Source organism: Petromyzon marinus, chromosome 3 (assembly GCF_048934315.1).
Source record: "Petromyzon marinus isolate PM22_M1 ecotype Great Lakes invasive population chromosome 3, UKy_Petmar_22M1.pri1.0, whole genome shotgun sequence".
Taxonomy (NCBI): domain Eukaryota; kingdom Metazoa; phylum Chordata; class Hyperoartia; order Petromyzontiformes; family Petromyzontidae; genus Petromyzon; species Petromyzon marinus.
The window spans coordinates 8984522-9001433 of NC_133669.1; the positions used below are offsets into that span (position 1 = coordinate 8984522).

Sequence of the window (16912 nt, forward strand, 5' to 3'; positions counted from 1 at the left end):
GAGAGAGCCCTGTTTAGTCACAGGTGGCTAAACTTGGATTTGAACCCAGGCTCATCATTGGTGTCGACTCAGTGTTTTGGCATGAAATCCTCCCCCGGGGCAACCCGGGACCTCAGCCGTGACTCATGCCAAGGAACACACACCGCGCATAGCCATTTGCTGGCTGCATTTCAAAGCTCCCTCTTCTGCTTTGTGAATAACTTGTGTTGTAAGTTATGTGGTGTGTATGTGTGTGTTTTTTTTAAAGCTTATCTTCACTCACAATTGTTCATAAATTCATTTCTCATGCCTTACTTTCACGAGGTCAAAAGTAAATCATAAATCTTTGCAAGATTTGAAAAGATACAAACTGACCCACTGACCAGCGTGGTGGGGTCTGGTCAAACGGCCCCACGTGAACGGCACAGCGGGGGAGGTCTTTGTGCGGCAGTGGTTTTGAAACGGGCTGTAATTGCAATAATTGTTACTCGTTTTATAAAGCGTCTACCACGTGGGGAAAACCTATTCTCATATTTTGGTACTGGCAAAGGAGGTTCCATGATGTAGATGCTCATCCCGAGCCTTCATTACTCTGATAATTATTCTTTGGTTCTTTCGGTAAAAACACGTAGAAAATAAAATCAAATAATAATACAATACGACGTTTCGGTTGCAACACAAGCAACCATCAACAGGTAAGAATGAATGATAAAACGCAGACACGGAAACAACAGGCAGACATGCAGAAAGAGACACACAAAGACACCGAGCGAGACACCAAGAAAACAAAGACACAGAAACAACATAGGCAAACGACATGCAGAGAGAGACGCACACAAAGATACACCAAGCGCCTTTTGGCGTCCTCTGGTCTAACACCGTTTTGAGACTGGTGTGGACCAATCAGTTTCAAAGACAATGCATATATTATCAGAATACGTTTTTTGTTTGCATTCTGACCACAAGTATTGTGGTTAATGCAGACATGATTCCTTGTAAAAGGTTTCAGTTTGGTGTTTTAACATCTTAACACCAACTCTTTGGTTCTTTCGGTAAAGTCACGTAGAAAAAAAAAAATTGATCACGACGTTTCGATTGCAACACAAGCAACCGTCATCAGGTGAGAACTGTATGTAAATGCAAGCTCGGAGAGAGAGACATACACAGAGAAAAACACAGACATAGAGAGAGACAGAGAGACATGCAGAGAGAGACATGCAGAGAGAGACGCCTCTGACGAGGTATTATATCGATCCCAGAGGGGGAGGGAGGGGGGAGAAGGGGCTGCAGTAACAGGAGAGATCGGCGGCATGGGGGAGAGTGAGGAGGGTTTGGGGCAGATACATTAGTATGTCAATGAGAGACAAAGGGGGGATTTTTTTTTATTTCTACGTAACTTTACCGAAAGAACCAAAGAGTAATTCCTGCTGTCACGAAAACTTCAAATACATCTTAACACCTGTTTTGTTGCCAGAAAAAAGGGGAAAACCTATTCTCAAAGTGTCTACCATGCAACAACATCTCCACTTGCTGTACAAGGATGAGGAATGGAGGTTCTGAAAGAGGATTGATTGAAAGGCAGTGGTGATATGTCGATCCATCAGCTCGTCGATTAAGATCGCATCTTACGGTCTAGATACACTTTTTGAAATGCACAAGTAAGAATCAATTTGACACATTAACTGATGAGTCACTCAAGCCTATGGACACAACAGAGAGCCAAATATATACCTTTGATGGGTCACACAATAACACAAGTATATGAGCATGTTAAAATCGGAAACAATGTTTTCATGTCAAAAGTATTCCCCTCCAGTACCTGCTTAGTTCGGTTAAGGTATATGCAGTTACAGAGAAATATAATTTGTAGGCTCTTAAAATATTAGGTCTTATTAAACTAAACAAACTTAACTATTTTTATTGTACCAGGTAAGACCCAGTGAGCTATGGGGCCATCCATTTAGTAAGTACGCATGGATGGGGGGGGGGGGTTAACCCAAATGTGTACGCCTGCGTATGGGGGACCTACTGACAATGTACGTAGCATAGGAAACGGGGGGGGGGGGGGTGAAGCCTCGATAATAACAAATCAGCCAGCGGTGGACTATCTGTTTTCTTAAACATGTTAATATGATTAATCATTGATCGTTTCTGCGTGGATTAAATATCGACCGTTCTATAGGATTCGGGGAGGGGGTGCGTCAAGCGAACGTACGCAGGTGGGGGGGGTATAAAAATTTCGCGTGCGTCCAGGGAGGGGGGAGGGGTCAAGTTTTGATAGATTTTTGCGCACGTACTCAATGGATGGCCCCTATACAGCTCTCTTTCAGAAGCGACCTGGCCACAAATGATAGCTCAACGAAGCGACTTATGACGTGAAAATGTATTGTGGGAAAATGCTCTAAATGCGTGTTTCTAAATCCACACGACCACGGAGAGAACATGCAAAATTCAAAATAGACAGGCGTTACAGTCGGGATCGAACCACCGGTGGCGCCTTATGTGGCCGCAAATTAAATGAATGGAAGTTTGCGGCCGTATGAAATGAATGTAAGAGGGTTCCCCATCCCTGCCGTACAGGAACACCGCGTGTCTTTGTTGCGTTGTGAATGCTGAAATTTCCTGGCTTTTGCGCGCGAGTGAAAACTCCTCGCCTCACTCACGCCTGATTGTGTCTCTGTCTCCTCACGCTGCCGCTCACCCCTAAAGACTCTGCTGCTCACCCGCAGGTGAGGTCTCCTCCGCTCCTCCCACTTCCTTCCCACTCCCGTTTCTTCCACCTTTCTGCCCTTTTGCTATTTCCCTTGGGCTGACGATCGCGGCCGACGAGTAAAACGCTCGTTTAAAGTGAGACGAAGCCCAAAATGACCTTATAGATTTCTGCACGTCCACGTCAGGTGTCCCTGGCTGTTCGATGTGAATTTAAAGCTTATAGCGAGGACGTAACTAGCGGGTCTGCAATGCTTTTGGAATATGACTCTGTCCTCGTTGCAGAGCACGGTGCAGAAATCATTTTGTTCTACTGTACTTGTGTGCTCCCAGCCTTGATTAGCCTGTACTGACCAGCACGTTGAAGTATGGTCAAATAACCCCGAAGGGTTAAACGTCATGGGAAAGGGGACACCCTTTTACGGCAGTGGATTGACCGAGCGCTGTGCATATACTCACTCATTGGGTACTTGCGAGGCCACATACCGTTTGACGACCTCTCCTGCGTACATATGCACAGTTTACCCTCCTAAAGTTTAATGTTCATAAAACCAATCGATCGATGTTGTATTTGTTACACGAAAAGTCCCATTTAGCCAGTTACCCAGCCTGAGTCTGCAAGGGAGATCTGTGGTGCATCGGCACAGAACAAAAACGGCAGCATCAAAGCGATACGATTCGACAATGGGCTTCCTTCGCTCGAGGTTTTGCGGATTGAGTGGATGTCGTGAGTGAATGTGTGCGGCTCATAGTGCAGCCACCTGTCGGGTTATCCTACAATCAAGAGTCCGATTGTATTTATGTTACAATGAGGCTAACGTGGTGGGGTATCTTTACAATATATCTATGCGGGGTTATCAACGGTTTTCGAGTATGAACCTCAATTGTTGATAACACTGCCGTGCAATGCACGACTGCAGAGGAGGGTTACTCGAGCTGCTTGGTATGATTACCAGTCTTGTCTATGATTTGATCGATTTATTGTGATTGTGAGCGTAATTAGAATCACAAAATAACATCGCGAACGACAACAAGAATAATGTTATTCTTAAAGCAAGATGAACCCTTGAGATTTGCATCTCATCATCAACAAAGGAGGAGAGGGGGGGGATCCTGGCAAACGTATGCATGTTTCAAAGAATATTTGTATAGTACAGTCCACACAAGGCTGGGCTACGAGCTTGTGCTATGTATTGTTCCACTACAACCGACCAACAAAGAGTGTCTAATTTTTTAAGTGTCTACTTCAGGAGAGTACTCAATATAGTTGCACCCTTGCACAACGCCAGTTTAGCACCGATGTGCTTTCGGCTTGTACCGCGTGCTGTAACCCCACGTTGTCTGCTCCGACATCCAACGTATCGCTTCACGCGCTGTTCGGCGCCTGGAGTAGCTCCCATCACGTAGAGCGAAATGTCGGACGTCGTGCCAAACGCCACGTGATCCGACCCGAAAACACACGAGAGAGCTGAATGTAGTCGATGTAGAGCTAAAGCTGCACGGACTAGAATTATTCCCTACGGAGATTAGTTACTTTGAGCGGGGTTTCTTCAAGCGTAATTCCTTGCGATCTGCCGCATGGGTACGGCCTTGTGGGTTCACGCAGATATGGATTGACGACGACGTGTGACGCACCACTACAGAGTGACTGTCACGATGTGGTACAGCAAGTTGGGGTTTCGTCTCTCTGTTGTGACGTTTTAGAGTGCTGTCATGATCGCACGTGTGCGCTGGTTTCCTCCAGACACACGGTGGCTGTTGTCGCACGCAATGCAACAAAATCCCATTCGGGCCACTTGGTGAGAGTCGACGATGGCGAGACCCTCAAGGGTACATATAAAACGCGTACAGTGCTCTTTGCGTTTGCTGGAAGTGGGTGAGCTCAATGTTTTGCGAAGCCATTGGCGGTCCGGTCTATCTCCCACGCACGTGCTCACACTCATTGATCAGGCTTTGTTTCCCTCCTCCCCCGCACCTTCATTTCTCCCTCCTATTCATGTGAAGTCCCCCCCCCCCGCGGTAATTAGCACGGTTGGCTACGTACGGTGCAAAAGAAGTTCAACATGCGTACGCATGTGCTTATCAGTGTCGGATTAACTGAAAAATACGCCAATGCACAGGGAGTTTAGTCTTTGAAGAAATAAGCTGACCATAGCACGACAATTAAGACATTGTTCACATTCGGCGGCAGTGGCATCTCCAGAACACCCTTTTTTCTTCTTTCTTTTGCTGTCAAAGCAGCTTAAATTCTAGGCAGTTGCAGAAGTTTAATTGTCATCCTCTAATTATTAACCTCATCGCCTTGCAAACCAAGTAGTGTTGTGTGTTCCTTCATCCCGGCCTGGCATGAATGAGGTGCATTGGCACAGTCCCGTAGTGCCAAAGTGAATCGGATATTGGCTCAACCATTTTACACTGCGTCAGGTGCCATGTACATACTCGATGGCTGCATCAGTGCCCAAGATGCACGAGTGGGGCACTCTGCTTAAAGACTGGGCTGGGCTGGGCTATTTCCCAGATGGCATGGTTTAAATAGAATGCTAGACTTGGATCAAAATCAGAATCAGAAATCTTTATTTTTCCTGGAGGAATCCGATGAGCCTGTGAAGCTGTTTTTCACAGATGTCCAGATGCAATGTACCGTAGAGATATTCACACCTCCGATTAACACGGTTGGCTATGTACTACGGTGCAAAGCATGTTCAACATACATACAAACTTATTCCATGTCATACTAAAGCAATGGGTTCTTTCGTACAAATATGTCGATCTTTTCTTTCAATTACATGTGCGCACATCGAGCTTAATTGGCTTGATGGGCTCAATGTGGTTGCCAATATGAATGCTATCTTGCCAACTCCCACACTGCGTATCCTGTTGTAGCCATCGTGCCAGGTCCCACAATGCACCACTTATGATCGTGTTCTATGAAATGCAGTCGTGCCGCAGTTTTGACAGCACTCCTGAGAGTCACTTAATTTCCTTTGTGGGACATTCTGAGATGACACAGCCTTGGGGGATGCAGTGACAGAATAAGAGATGCTTGACTTTTGGAAGTTGTCTTCCTTTAATTAGTCATAACTTTAAAGTAAGAAGTGCAGTCCAAATGTGTTTTGCTTGGAAAACATTGTTTTGTGAGCATAGTTTAGGGTAGTGATTTAAAAAATATATTTGTAGAGTGTTTACTTTGTAAGTAGAGAGGTGAAGTGATACACCGATTAATTAATTAAATTAACGCTTGGGTTTTCGCAGCCAATATTACGATTCATAGTTATATATATTTTTTTGAGGCCACGTCATGATCTGGCCAAATTTCTGTCCAGAGATGCTGCATCACCCAACATGGCCAGGCAAATTAAAATTCCGCGTCGTGTAAAACAGTTTTAACGTGCCATTTATTTTTGTTTCAGCTCGCCAGTAATTTGAAGACCAATTTTCACAACCAAATTTTGTACCTTAATTGCTACCACCAAAAATTTACTTATACCACATGATGAATAAGTAACATTTAGGTGCATCGTTCGAAACACCTTCCAGGCCCATATCTTCCAGCGGCATTTGTTTTTGCAGAAAAAACCCCCCGCCACCGAGTTTCGACTTTCGGGGCTTCAACAGAGTACGGCCTATTTAAACAAATTCAGCCGGTGATACATTTTGTACGTACGTATGTACGTTGAACTTTTGCGCCATACGTAGCCAACTGCGCTATATCGGAGGTGCACGACAGTAACCTGTTTGTCTATCACCACCGTTGTGTTTTTCTCACGCAGGATGATCCGCAATATGCCCATCGAGTCTCCGCGGGAGCTCTTCATGAGGGTCGCCATACAGATCTTTGCCGACGGAACCTTCAACTGGGGCCGCGTCGTTGCCCTCTTCTACTTTGCCTATCGCCTTGTGATGAAGGTACATCCCTCGGGGAACACAACCGCACGCTACCAGGCCCTTTGGCTCCGTTGTAAACTACAATAATAAACTAAGCTATTTTTTTATATTTATTAGGTAAAGGCCCGCTGAGCTATATAGCTCTTTTTCAGAAGTGACCTGGCCACAAATAATAGCTTAATGAAGTGGCATATGTGCAAATGTATCGCAGCAGCCAAATACTCTAAACACATGTTTCTAAATGTGGAGGTGAAAACTGAAGGAACCAGAGAAAAATCCACGCGATCATGGGGAGAATATGCAAACTCCAAATATACAGGCATCAGGGTGGGGATCAAAGCCACGACCTCCTGTATACCAGGCAAGGTAGTTAACAGCTTGTCACTTTGATGATGATAATGCACAGCCCTTTGTCCGTCTATGACTGGACGAAAGCTTTCTCTTGCAGTGTCGGTTGTGGCGGCTGTTTGACCGTACTTTACCGCACTGGTCAGTGCAGGGGTGGCGAGGGGAAGGCTAAGATGGGTCTCTCATGGTCTCATCGTCGGTACAACAATCCACCGCTCCATCTCCACTGTAGGTTCTCTCTCGGGCAGGTTTCTGCCAGCATACAGTAGAAGCTGGATATAAGCACAGCTGTCATTAGCAACCACATGCTTAGATTACACTGGGCAACTTCTGCTACAAGCACACGGCTGTGGATGTAATCACAACTGGCCTTGTTCCCAACGGGTATGCTTCTATCCAGCCTCTGCTATATATGATTCGGAACAAAATTAATTCTCGCGTGCATGACTTGTTTCACCACGAGTGTGAGAATTGATTGAAATTAAAGATGCATTGTGCCTAATAGAAAACCGTTTGTAATTCCAAAGAACCATTTTTAGTCTCCGTATTTATTCACGTTTGTCCTGTTTGCATTGTCTCGATTTCATTGTCTGTCTCCTTCGTTCTGGGTTGTTTGTTCTTGTCTGCATCGTTAGGTTAGCCTAAAGGTGACATTTGCATGCAATTTGCACAGGACCCGCCTATACGATTCAGTGCTTCTACTGTGAGCATAATAAAGGACTTTAATCAATGCAACATTTCATTAAATTACATCGTCAGTCATAGACACCGTCAGTCATGGAAGGTCTTGAGCATTTGAAAAGGTTCAGCATCAGTGCATTCGCCACTTGTTGCAGAGGTTCACTATTCGATTCCGGTGGCCGCCCTGGTCATATTTGCAGGTGCAGCACCCGTAATAATACGCGCCGTCTGCCTCACAGTGGACGCTAAAGACCTCCTGACGTCATTTGCAAGAGTAGGCCATTGTTTTGCCAGCGTTAGGGATCGAATTTTCCAAATTCTAATGTTTCCCACAAATTACTCAATTGCAGACCAAATGCCCCAGGTCACTTGCAAATTATACTCTCCTGGTCTTCGTGGGTTCTCACCTACTTTTAAACAAAATTAACTGCAAACTGACCAGGGGATTATCTCAACAGTGTGAATTTCCAAAGAAAAAGGAATTCCAGAAAAAGGAGGCAAACGGCAGAGAAAGAGTGATTTTTCCATTGGGCAAAGATTGAAATGGGGTTTTGACACGGGACCTCGATTGTTGCAGCAGAGAGCTCTGTCGAAGGCTTGGTGTGAGATGAAAGGGGGGAGAGAGGTAGGCAGAGATGAGCCCATGGAGAATCTTGGCTGGCCTGGGAACCGGCGGAATAATCTAACTATTTGGGTGACGTGATCTCGTTTCCGGTTGAGGACTCTTGTGGAGTTTGTTGTGTGTGGGGGTGATCCGGGGAGGTCGTCGGTGGTCACATGCTCGCACGTGTGCGTGCGAGCATGCGTCACACCTTCGTCCTTTGTCTAATGCCTGCGCCTGTTGTTTGTTGATTTATGCCCAGTTGCCGAGCTTCTTTGTGGCACAGGCCTTAAGAGAGCGTAGCACCGTGACACTGATTATTAGAGTGGATGAGGGGGGGCTGCTGCTTGTGTTGAGTCAGCGGTGAATACATTTACAAACCGCAGCGGCGCAGTCAGAGCAACGCTTCACTTCCCAAAAAAAAGCAAAGGCTTTTTGCAGCCAGGAGAATGTTTTCTTCCATGCTTGTTTTATGAGCTTTAATTTTGCTCCATGTTATCCCCCCCCTGTGCCCGTTGTCACCTGATACTGCAAAACGCAGGGCAGAGTCTGGGAGTCTCGCCTACCTCCACCTAACCCCGTCTACCCCTCCCCCCACCCACACACCTACCCCAACTTTGCCGAGCATACATTGCAAAATTTTTGTTTCCAGCTTTGCGCAATCATGTTCCAGTACAACATTGGCCATGCACCTGCTTGTCTGGTTTTAAGTCAGCACTTTACAACGTGACCTGGAAGTGCCCTGGGACCTGTTGGTACTGCCCTGGCTGCCCTGGCTGTCTGTGGAGTTTGTCGTCATTGTCACCATTGTCGTCGTCGTTGTTGTTGTGTCACCAGCGTTGCTCCTCCCCTCTCCCGTGTCTCTCCCCGCACTGAACACCTCCCCCCCCCCCCCCCCCCCTTTTTGTTTTCGTAATTTTTAAGAAACGTCTTGAGGTGCAATTGTCACTCATGTAGTTGTTGTGACTCGTTGACAGGTATGTAATGATTCAATTTTGAGAAATAATTTGGTGAGACAGGCCGTTGGCAGTGGTGCATGGGCACAAATAGCCCAAAAAAACAACAACCAAAACTCTACATTTACGTCAATAACACCGCCATACAAAAGAAAAGGTATATAATAGGTAATGTTACGGGCAATGGCCCTTCACAGCACAGAGAGAGAGAGGGCAGAGCATTCGATGCAGGAGCAGAAGAGTCAGGTTTAGGAAGCTAACTGCAAGTCAGTTTTGACCGTTTTAAGTCTCATTAGCAGCATGGCACTCGTTAAGCAAGCGCAGTGCATTTGCCACACGTTATTGGCAGGAACACTGCGCCTCTATAGTCCTGTCAGCACGACAAGTTCTAGTATAGAAAAACTTAATTTTGCACTGCGTGACCTTCTACTGTATAACGTAAGACTGGAAGACCCCTGGGCCGATGGACTAAATATGTTTTATTTTATTTGTATGTGTCTATTTTTTATAAAGTCGATTTTATTTGACGCAGTTCTCTACAGTAGCATATAATGATTTTAATGCGATATTGGTCTGTGCTGACAAGGTCCGCATTGTTTAGATGCAGTGCTCTCGGCAATAACATCTGGCAACCCTGCAGCATTGTTTTTCAGGCATGACTGCTGACGAGACCCAGGCGGTCATGCCCGGTCCAGAGTTTTACTTAGTTAAAATAATCAAACAAATGTTGCCTGATAATATTATTCTCACTGCTGCCCCATGATGTTCATGAACTTCGTGGACAATTCACGAAGTCTGTTAATTTATTATAACAAAGATCCCACTCCGAGCCTTAACAGACATTGGGGCAAGTGCTGTTTGTGAGCACCTAATGAAGGCTGGCATGGGGAGGGTGGCCAGCACCACGCCCGGCCATATTTGTCTCCTTAGTGGCGATGTTTAAACACTGCACCAGGTACTCATTTGTGGCCAAGTCGACATTGGGGAGACTGATGACCTGTTCAGATAATCGTTACTGGTGTTGGCCACGAACAGTAATTGAACTTCGGGTCACGGGGTTCGTTTTCGAACCTGGCGACCCGAATAGAGCCGCGAGTTGCTGCTGTGTGAGTCATCCCCACCTCCGCTGTGTGAGTGATGCCACCGCTGTGGCCTTACGCCATAACGGTTTAGAGGGATTGGCCTTGTACGATGAAATGTTCACACTGCCGAGCGTGTACGTGCGTGTGGGTGCATAACTCTATCAACGTCTCTCAAACTGCGTCTAATTCTTTCGTAATAAATAATACCGGGATGGTGGTCGCTTGCGGAGGCCTTTATCCAGCAGGGGATTGATCATGATCAGTGGTGCTTGATGATGATGGTGATGAGCACTCTGGACAATTGAAAGTCTTCACTTATTGTTTCAAACGTAGTTTTTCATCTGTCGTTTAAAATGTTATTTCCCTCGCCTGGTAACCAGCAGGTCGTGGGTTTGATCCCGACCCTGATGCTTTTTGTATATTTGGAGTTGGCATCTTTGAAGTTGGCGTATTCTTTCTCTCCATGGTGGTCGCGTGGATTTTTCTCCGGGTCCTCAAGTTTTTACCTCCACATTTAGAAAACATGCGTTGAGATTATTAGACTATTACTTTAAATTCCCAAATATGGTGATAAGCCTCTTCGATGAACTATCATTTGTGATCAGGTCGCCCCTGAAAAAGAGCTAATAGCTCAGTGGGCTTTGCCTGGTTAAATAAAATAGTTTAGTTTTTATTTTAAAGACCGTGTAACATGTAGACGCTGTATGAATCTCAACACTAACCATGTTGTATCGTATAGCCCCTGCCTACTTCTACCCTCATCGCACTCTACTCCCCTCTGTGCATTCTGCGCTTCAGTAGCAGCAGCCAAAGATTCCTGTAGAAGCCTCTCGTCAACCCTCAATGGGAAGTCGCTCATTCTCTCTCTATTAAACAAGTATTCCCGCTGTAATGGCATTTTGAGATGGAGTCGCATTTCTACGTGGTACATAAAATCCACATTGCACCATCACGCATGTAGCACGAGAGGCGTCCAAGCGTCTGCGAACGTATACCCGCAAGTGTGAGTGGAGCCGTTGGCCCCCCGCCGCCGCTGCTGCCGCTGCGTGAGTCATCCCCGCCTCCTTGTGGGGGCGCCGCGTCCCGTCGCTCTGGCGCCCTTGAGCGCAGCGCGTCGGGTCTTGCTGCGCAACTTTAGCAGCGCTGGGCTGTCGTTTGCAACCAGGAGGCTGTCGTTTGCAGCCAGGAGGCTGTCGTTTGCGGCCAGGAGGCTGTCGTTTGCAGCCAGGAGGCTGTCGTTTGCAGCCAGGAGGCTGTCGTTTGCAGCCAGGAGGCTGTCGTTTGCAGCCAGGAGGCTGTCGTTTGCAGCCAGGAGGCTGTCGTTTGCAGCCAGGAGGCTGTCGTTTGCAGCCAGGAGGCTGTCGTTTGCAGCCAGGAGGCTGTCGTTTGCAGCCAGGAGGCTGTCGTTTGTAGCAAGGAGGCTGTCGTTTGCAGCCAGGAGGCTGTCGTTTGCAGCCAGGAGGCTGTCGTTTGCAGCCAGGAGGCTGTCGTTTGCAGCCAGGAGGCTGTCGTTTGTAGCAAGGAGGCTGTCGTTTGCAGCCAGGAGGCTGTCGTTTGCAGCCAGCAGCGTGTTTCGCTGCCGAGGCATCGCGCTGCTGTAACTCGGTCGCGCTGGCCGGTTTCACTTTGGCGGTCACGTGCCGTATATAATCTGTTTGACTTGTTCTCATTGAGTGAGTGTGGTTGATTCGAATGAAAGTCGTTTATAGGACGGATATTCATGCATGTGTGCTTCCAAAAAAAAACTTTCAAACAGGATAAACATTGGTTACGTTCTTTTTATTTCGTCACGTTTTTTGTTTGAACAAGGTAAGGGGTTCTATTTGAATCACAGCCTCATGCAGAAGGAAGCGATGGCGAAGTGTGGTGGCATCGGCGGTATTGGCCGTGACGACCTCTGACCCTTGACAATTTCCCTACAGTACACGAAGCTGTTTTGACTCCAGTGAACATTAATTTTTAACACCACAAAGGTTTTGAATCCAGGGCGTATGATCATGATTGCTTGCTTGGCTGCACATCATGAGATTGTATTCTGTCAAAGTAGTGCCGCCTGGTTTGTGTTTCTCCCCTGAGCAGGGTGGGGACTGCTGCTTTCTGTGGCTTTAGCCTGACCTCTGCCCTCTGCCATGTGTCTGTTCTCCTGTGTGTACATCGTGCTGTCTGCTGCGTACAGCTCTCGCAGTCTCGAGTGGGGTCTGCTGTGTCTACAGCCAACAGTTTCGTGGGAAGATTCACCCCCGTGCCTACTCAATTTAAGCGTCGTGCTTTTGACGTCGCTGTGAATGGTTCTGCCGCCAGTGGCTGCAGGGCTGATGCAAACCCAGTGCATGCAATATGGGATGCACTTTTTCGTTGTTGTAAAGTGTGTTTTTTTCCGAAAGAATGTTTTTTTTTGCTCTCTCAGAGACGCGGTCACAATTTAGACACGGTTAAAATACAAATCGTTCATTGTAATTGCAACACAAACGAAACGAAAAACGTCAATTCTTACGCGCTCCCAGGGCGCGTATCGTGCGTTTGAAAATCGAAATTAAACGATGATGCGAAGCATCGTTCCTCCCCTCCCCCCATACACATTCTTCTCTGCCTTCTCGGCGGTGGTATCAACTCGTGAGGTTCATGAGATCAATAACGATGGCGTTTCGCTTGCAGCTACTTCGTCCCGCACCGCCGCTCCGCAACCTCCCCCCACCCCCCATAACTCTGCAGTGGCGAAACTCACACCGGCCCAGTGTTGTGCGACCTTTTAGGCAGCGTTAGTCATTCCGTAGGCTCGTAGGAGGCCGCTTGTGGTCAGCTTGAGGTGTTTGCTTTTTCCCCCCTTTCTCGAGCCCCGTCATCCGAACAAAGACCTCGGAATTGCTTCGGCCAGCTGTATTAGCGTTTGCCCGCGGGCTGGGGCCGCTTTCATTGTGACGCATTCTAATTCCTCCCCCTGTTTGTGTCGGGAGTGCTTCACTCGTCAATGCGTTGGCGATACTGCTATATGGGGAGGTGTTGGGGAGGGGGAGGGGGGGGTGAGCGATATCTGAGCCCGGTCCGATGGGCAAGTCCCCGTCCCCACCCCCCACCCACTTCAGCAACCCACACTGATGACCGGCACGGTGAAGTATGGTTTAAAACAACATTCATCACCAACGAGGCGTGGTGTGGGAGGGGGTGGAGGCATGCATCCAGAAGCATGTGGTTGGGGGAAAAAAACAAACGCACCCGTTGGGCATGAGTTCTAAGGAACGCTTGGCAGCGCACCGGTGTTTGCAAGCGAGGGGGGTCGCAGCTAAGAGGGATTTTTTTCGAGCGGGCGGTGCGGTAGTCAATTCAAACGCGATGACTCACTCGCCCCCCCCCCCATCGCTACACCGGGCGGGCGGCGATTAATGAAACTCGAGCGGTCTGCGTGCAGCAGACCTCGCCCGCCCCTTCAAGCCACACCATTGTCCACAGTAACATTTACCTTCTGCAGTTCCTTATTCACGACATAACTTCCACACACCGCCCCCCACCCACCTCCCAAATGTGTACACTGCATGCACTTGTATATATGGTTTAACTTATTTCGCACCGTACCTATTCAACCGTGATTATTAGAGGTGCGGGGGAAGGACAACAAAATAAACACAAAAAGCGGTTCTAAAGATATGAGTTTTAAATCTACATGATTTAAAGTGCAAAGCTCCCAGTAGCTTCCTAATCTCAGAAGGAAGAGTGTTCCAGACGGCCGCAGAAGCGTATCTGAAAGCGCTACACATTGACCGTCTTTATTTGATGCTTCGGGAAAAAGCCACTGCGAGGGTGACTGAAGTTCACATGATGATGGTTTATGCCCCTTGACAATATCCGCAAGGTATTAAGGTTGATTTTTGGCAAGCACTTTGTGTGTAATGAGTGCGAAGCTTTTCTTACCAGCCAGTCAAGAACAGATCCTCGCAAAGCACTTTAATATTACAATGACTTTGTGTTTTGGGTTTTTTACGTTTTAGTGTTGGCGGCATATTTTGACAGAGTTGGTATTATTGACCAATGTCTGTGTTTAATGTTTGCACTCATTGGTACGCTCTCATAAAAACATGTGTTTTGTTTCCTTCGCTTTTGTTCCTCAAACAGGGGGGGTTGCTTGTGCTCCCAATTATGTATTTAATATTTGTGTGTGCGTGGACATGTCACGTTTGTGTCGTGTGCATTTAATGTGTTTTGTCTTGGCATATGTTCTGTGTGTGCGTGTCATGTGTGCATCACGTGCAAACGATGCGTGTGCAGGCTTACTGGTTGTCAGTCCTCCGTATGTGTGTTGAGTTTTGCGTGTGTTACGTGTGTGCTAACACGTGCGCTAATACGTGCGCTAACGTGTGCATGCGTGTGCTGTGCGTGTTGGCGTGTAGGCCTACAGTAGACAACTGCTGGACATTGTGAAGACGATCATCAGCTGGGCCGTTGACTTTATTCGCGAGCACGTTATACAATGGATCCGCGAACAGGGAGGATGGGTGAGTTGAGATGCGAGCTCGTGCACAAAGAGAAAGATCCCCCGTTTTGCCTTAACAGACTGTTAGGGCAAGTTCTGTTAGCGAGCACCTAAGAAGCCTACCACGGCACATGAAGGGGTGGGTGGCCAACTCCACGCCCGGCCACCTTTGTCTCCCCAGTGGCGATGTGTTACACACTGAGTCGACCTAGGGGAGTCCCATGACCGGTTCAGATAATCGTCACTCGTATTGTGCTGTGAGCGGGAATCGAACTCGGGTTGCCGGGGTCGTAGTGTAGCCCGCTAAACGTTACACCACCGCTCCCCACAACAACAACAACCACCGCAATTCGCCACTAAGTGGCGGTAATGTCACCACGACGCTTGTGCCAGGCTATGTGCACATTGAGGCCACGTGAAGTGTCGAACGCCCGCTGGCAGGAGGTCACGGGGCAGACCCAGGTGCCACGGGTCGACTGACTGAAATGACTGGCTGATGTACCACCTGTGCCCCCTACTGTGCCAACTTGCTGTGCTTTAGCCACCCGGCGCTCCACTCATTGTTGTGAGCATCGCTCCTCCGCCCTCCGTTGTTGTTGGAGGGCGACTGCCTCCAACTGCCCAGTAGCGTCCTTCACGAGCCTCCTCCACAGAGGCCGATCTTGACACCGCTGGTACCAGTCATCAGCAAGTCCACTCAGCTCCACATCCTCCTGTACCACATCACTCCATCTCTTCTCTAGCCCATGCCGCACCTGTTTAGCCCCCCCGATCCGACCGAACAAAAGCTGTTTAGGCATGCTGTGGCTGGGCTTTTGGGCTACATGACCCAGCCAATGCAGCCTTGCCTGCCGAAGGAGCGCACCGATGGGACTTTGTCCAGATCTTTCAAGGATTTGTGAGCTCCTCACACAATCCAGCCTGGTTAAACCCAAGATGGATCGTAGGCAGGCTAGCCTAAATGTTTCTAACCGGCGAAGATGTTCCATTAGGGAGGTCCACGTTTTGCAAGGGTAGAGAAGGGAGGGAATGACTGGCCGAGAAGAACTGAAGCTTCGTGCGGAGCGACAGTCCAGGTAGCTTCCACACAGCATTATGCAACTGATGAAAAGATAATGCCACTCGACTGATTCGGAGTGAAACCTCCACAACTGCCCTATCACCAATTGGGAGTTGTGGAGGTGGAGTGTCCGATGGTATAAAATACCCAGGCAGGTGCTTAGTTTTGGTGGGGCTCCAGGTTCAGTAGCAGCGCCTCCAACTCCTCCTCTGAGTGAGCAGCAATTACCAGATCATCGGCATACATAACATGGTTGACCAATAGGGACAATCCCTTGACCGCACCCAGGCCACGTAGTTTTACCCGGGCCCACTCACCATCATGAAGGTTCTTAATGATCGTGAGCAGAGGGTCAGGGACTCCGAAAGCACGAAGAACAACCCAGAGCCCAGGTCTACTGATAGTATCATAGGCCTTGACCAGGTCAATAAAGCAGAGATGTAGGTCTTGTTGGAATTCCCTATACCTCTGCTGTAGCAGACGGACAGAAATATGGCATCTGTGCAGGACCGCCCTTTCCTGAAACCGCATTGGGGCTCCGGAAGCCTCTCCTCAACGTACCTAGCAAGGCGATGTTGAATAATCTTTGCCAGGGCCTTTCCCGGCAAACTGAGGAGTGAGATGCATAAGTAACCATGACCACCACTCCTCGCCTCTGGTTGATGGGAAGGCGAGCCCAAAGTAGCCTGGGGCTTACAGCTTCCCACACCTCACCGCCACACTCCTACGCCCCCTTCATTCTTTTGTTCAGAAGTAGAGCCACTCCCTCTTGTTTGGCAGTCTCTTACTCCGAGAAGATGACTGTCCACCCCTCGTGGTGGTAGGAGCCAGAGCCGGTCTACCGGACCTCCTGAATACCACAGAGATCCAGGCAGTGCCGGTCCAGCTCCCGACAGAAGAGTGACAGCCTCTCCTCCACAGTGAGCGTTTGAACATTCCACTTGGCCACCCGCTAAATGGGGTTTGGCAAGGAGACGTCATCGACGCCTGTCCCCCCGGGGCCTCCGGCAGAAGCTTAATTAAAATTGTAATTTAGTGGTAATCAATTGAAGGTGGAGGGGTTACCAGCCCCTCGCACCCATCCAGAGCCCCCATTTGGCCGCTGTGGTGGTTACAAACGCCATGAGGGGAATGGCCAATTCCAAA

The 16912-nt window shown here is 48.2% G+C and overlaps 1 protein-coding gene across 2 annotated transcripts in view; it reads left to right on the top strand.

Annotated features, from left to right (window-relative positions):
• Positions 1-16912, top strand: part of BAX (BCL2 associated X, apoptosis regulator) — a 57214-nt gene that overhangs the window by 20191 nt on the left and 20111 nt on the right. For both annotated transcript variants that reach the window (XM_032981205.2, XM_032981216.2), the window contains exons 5-6: positions 6459-6594; positions 14624-14728. In XM_032981205.2, the coding sequence (XP_032837096.2) occupies positions 6459-6594; positions 14624-14728 (241 nt within the window). The remainder of the gene's footprint in view (positions 1-6458; positions 6595-14623; positions 14729-16912) is intronic.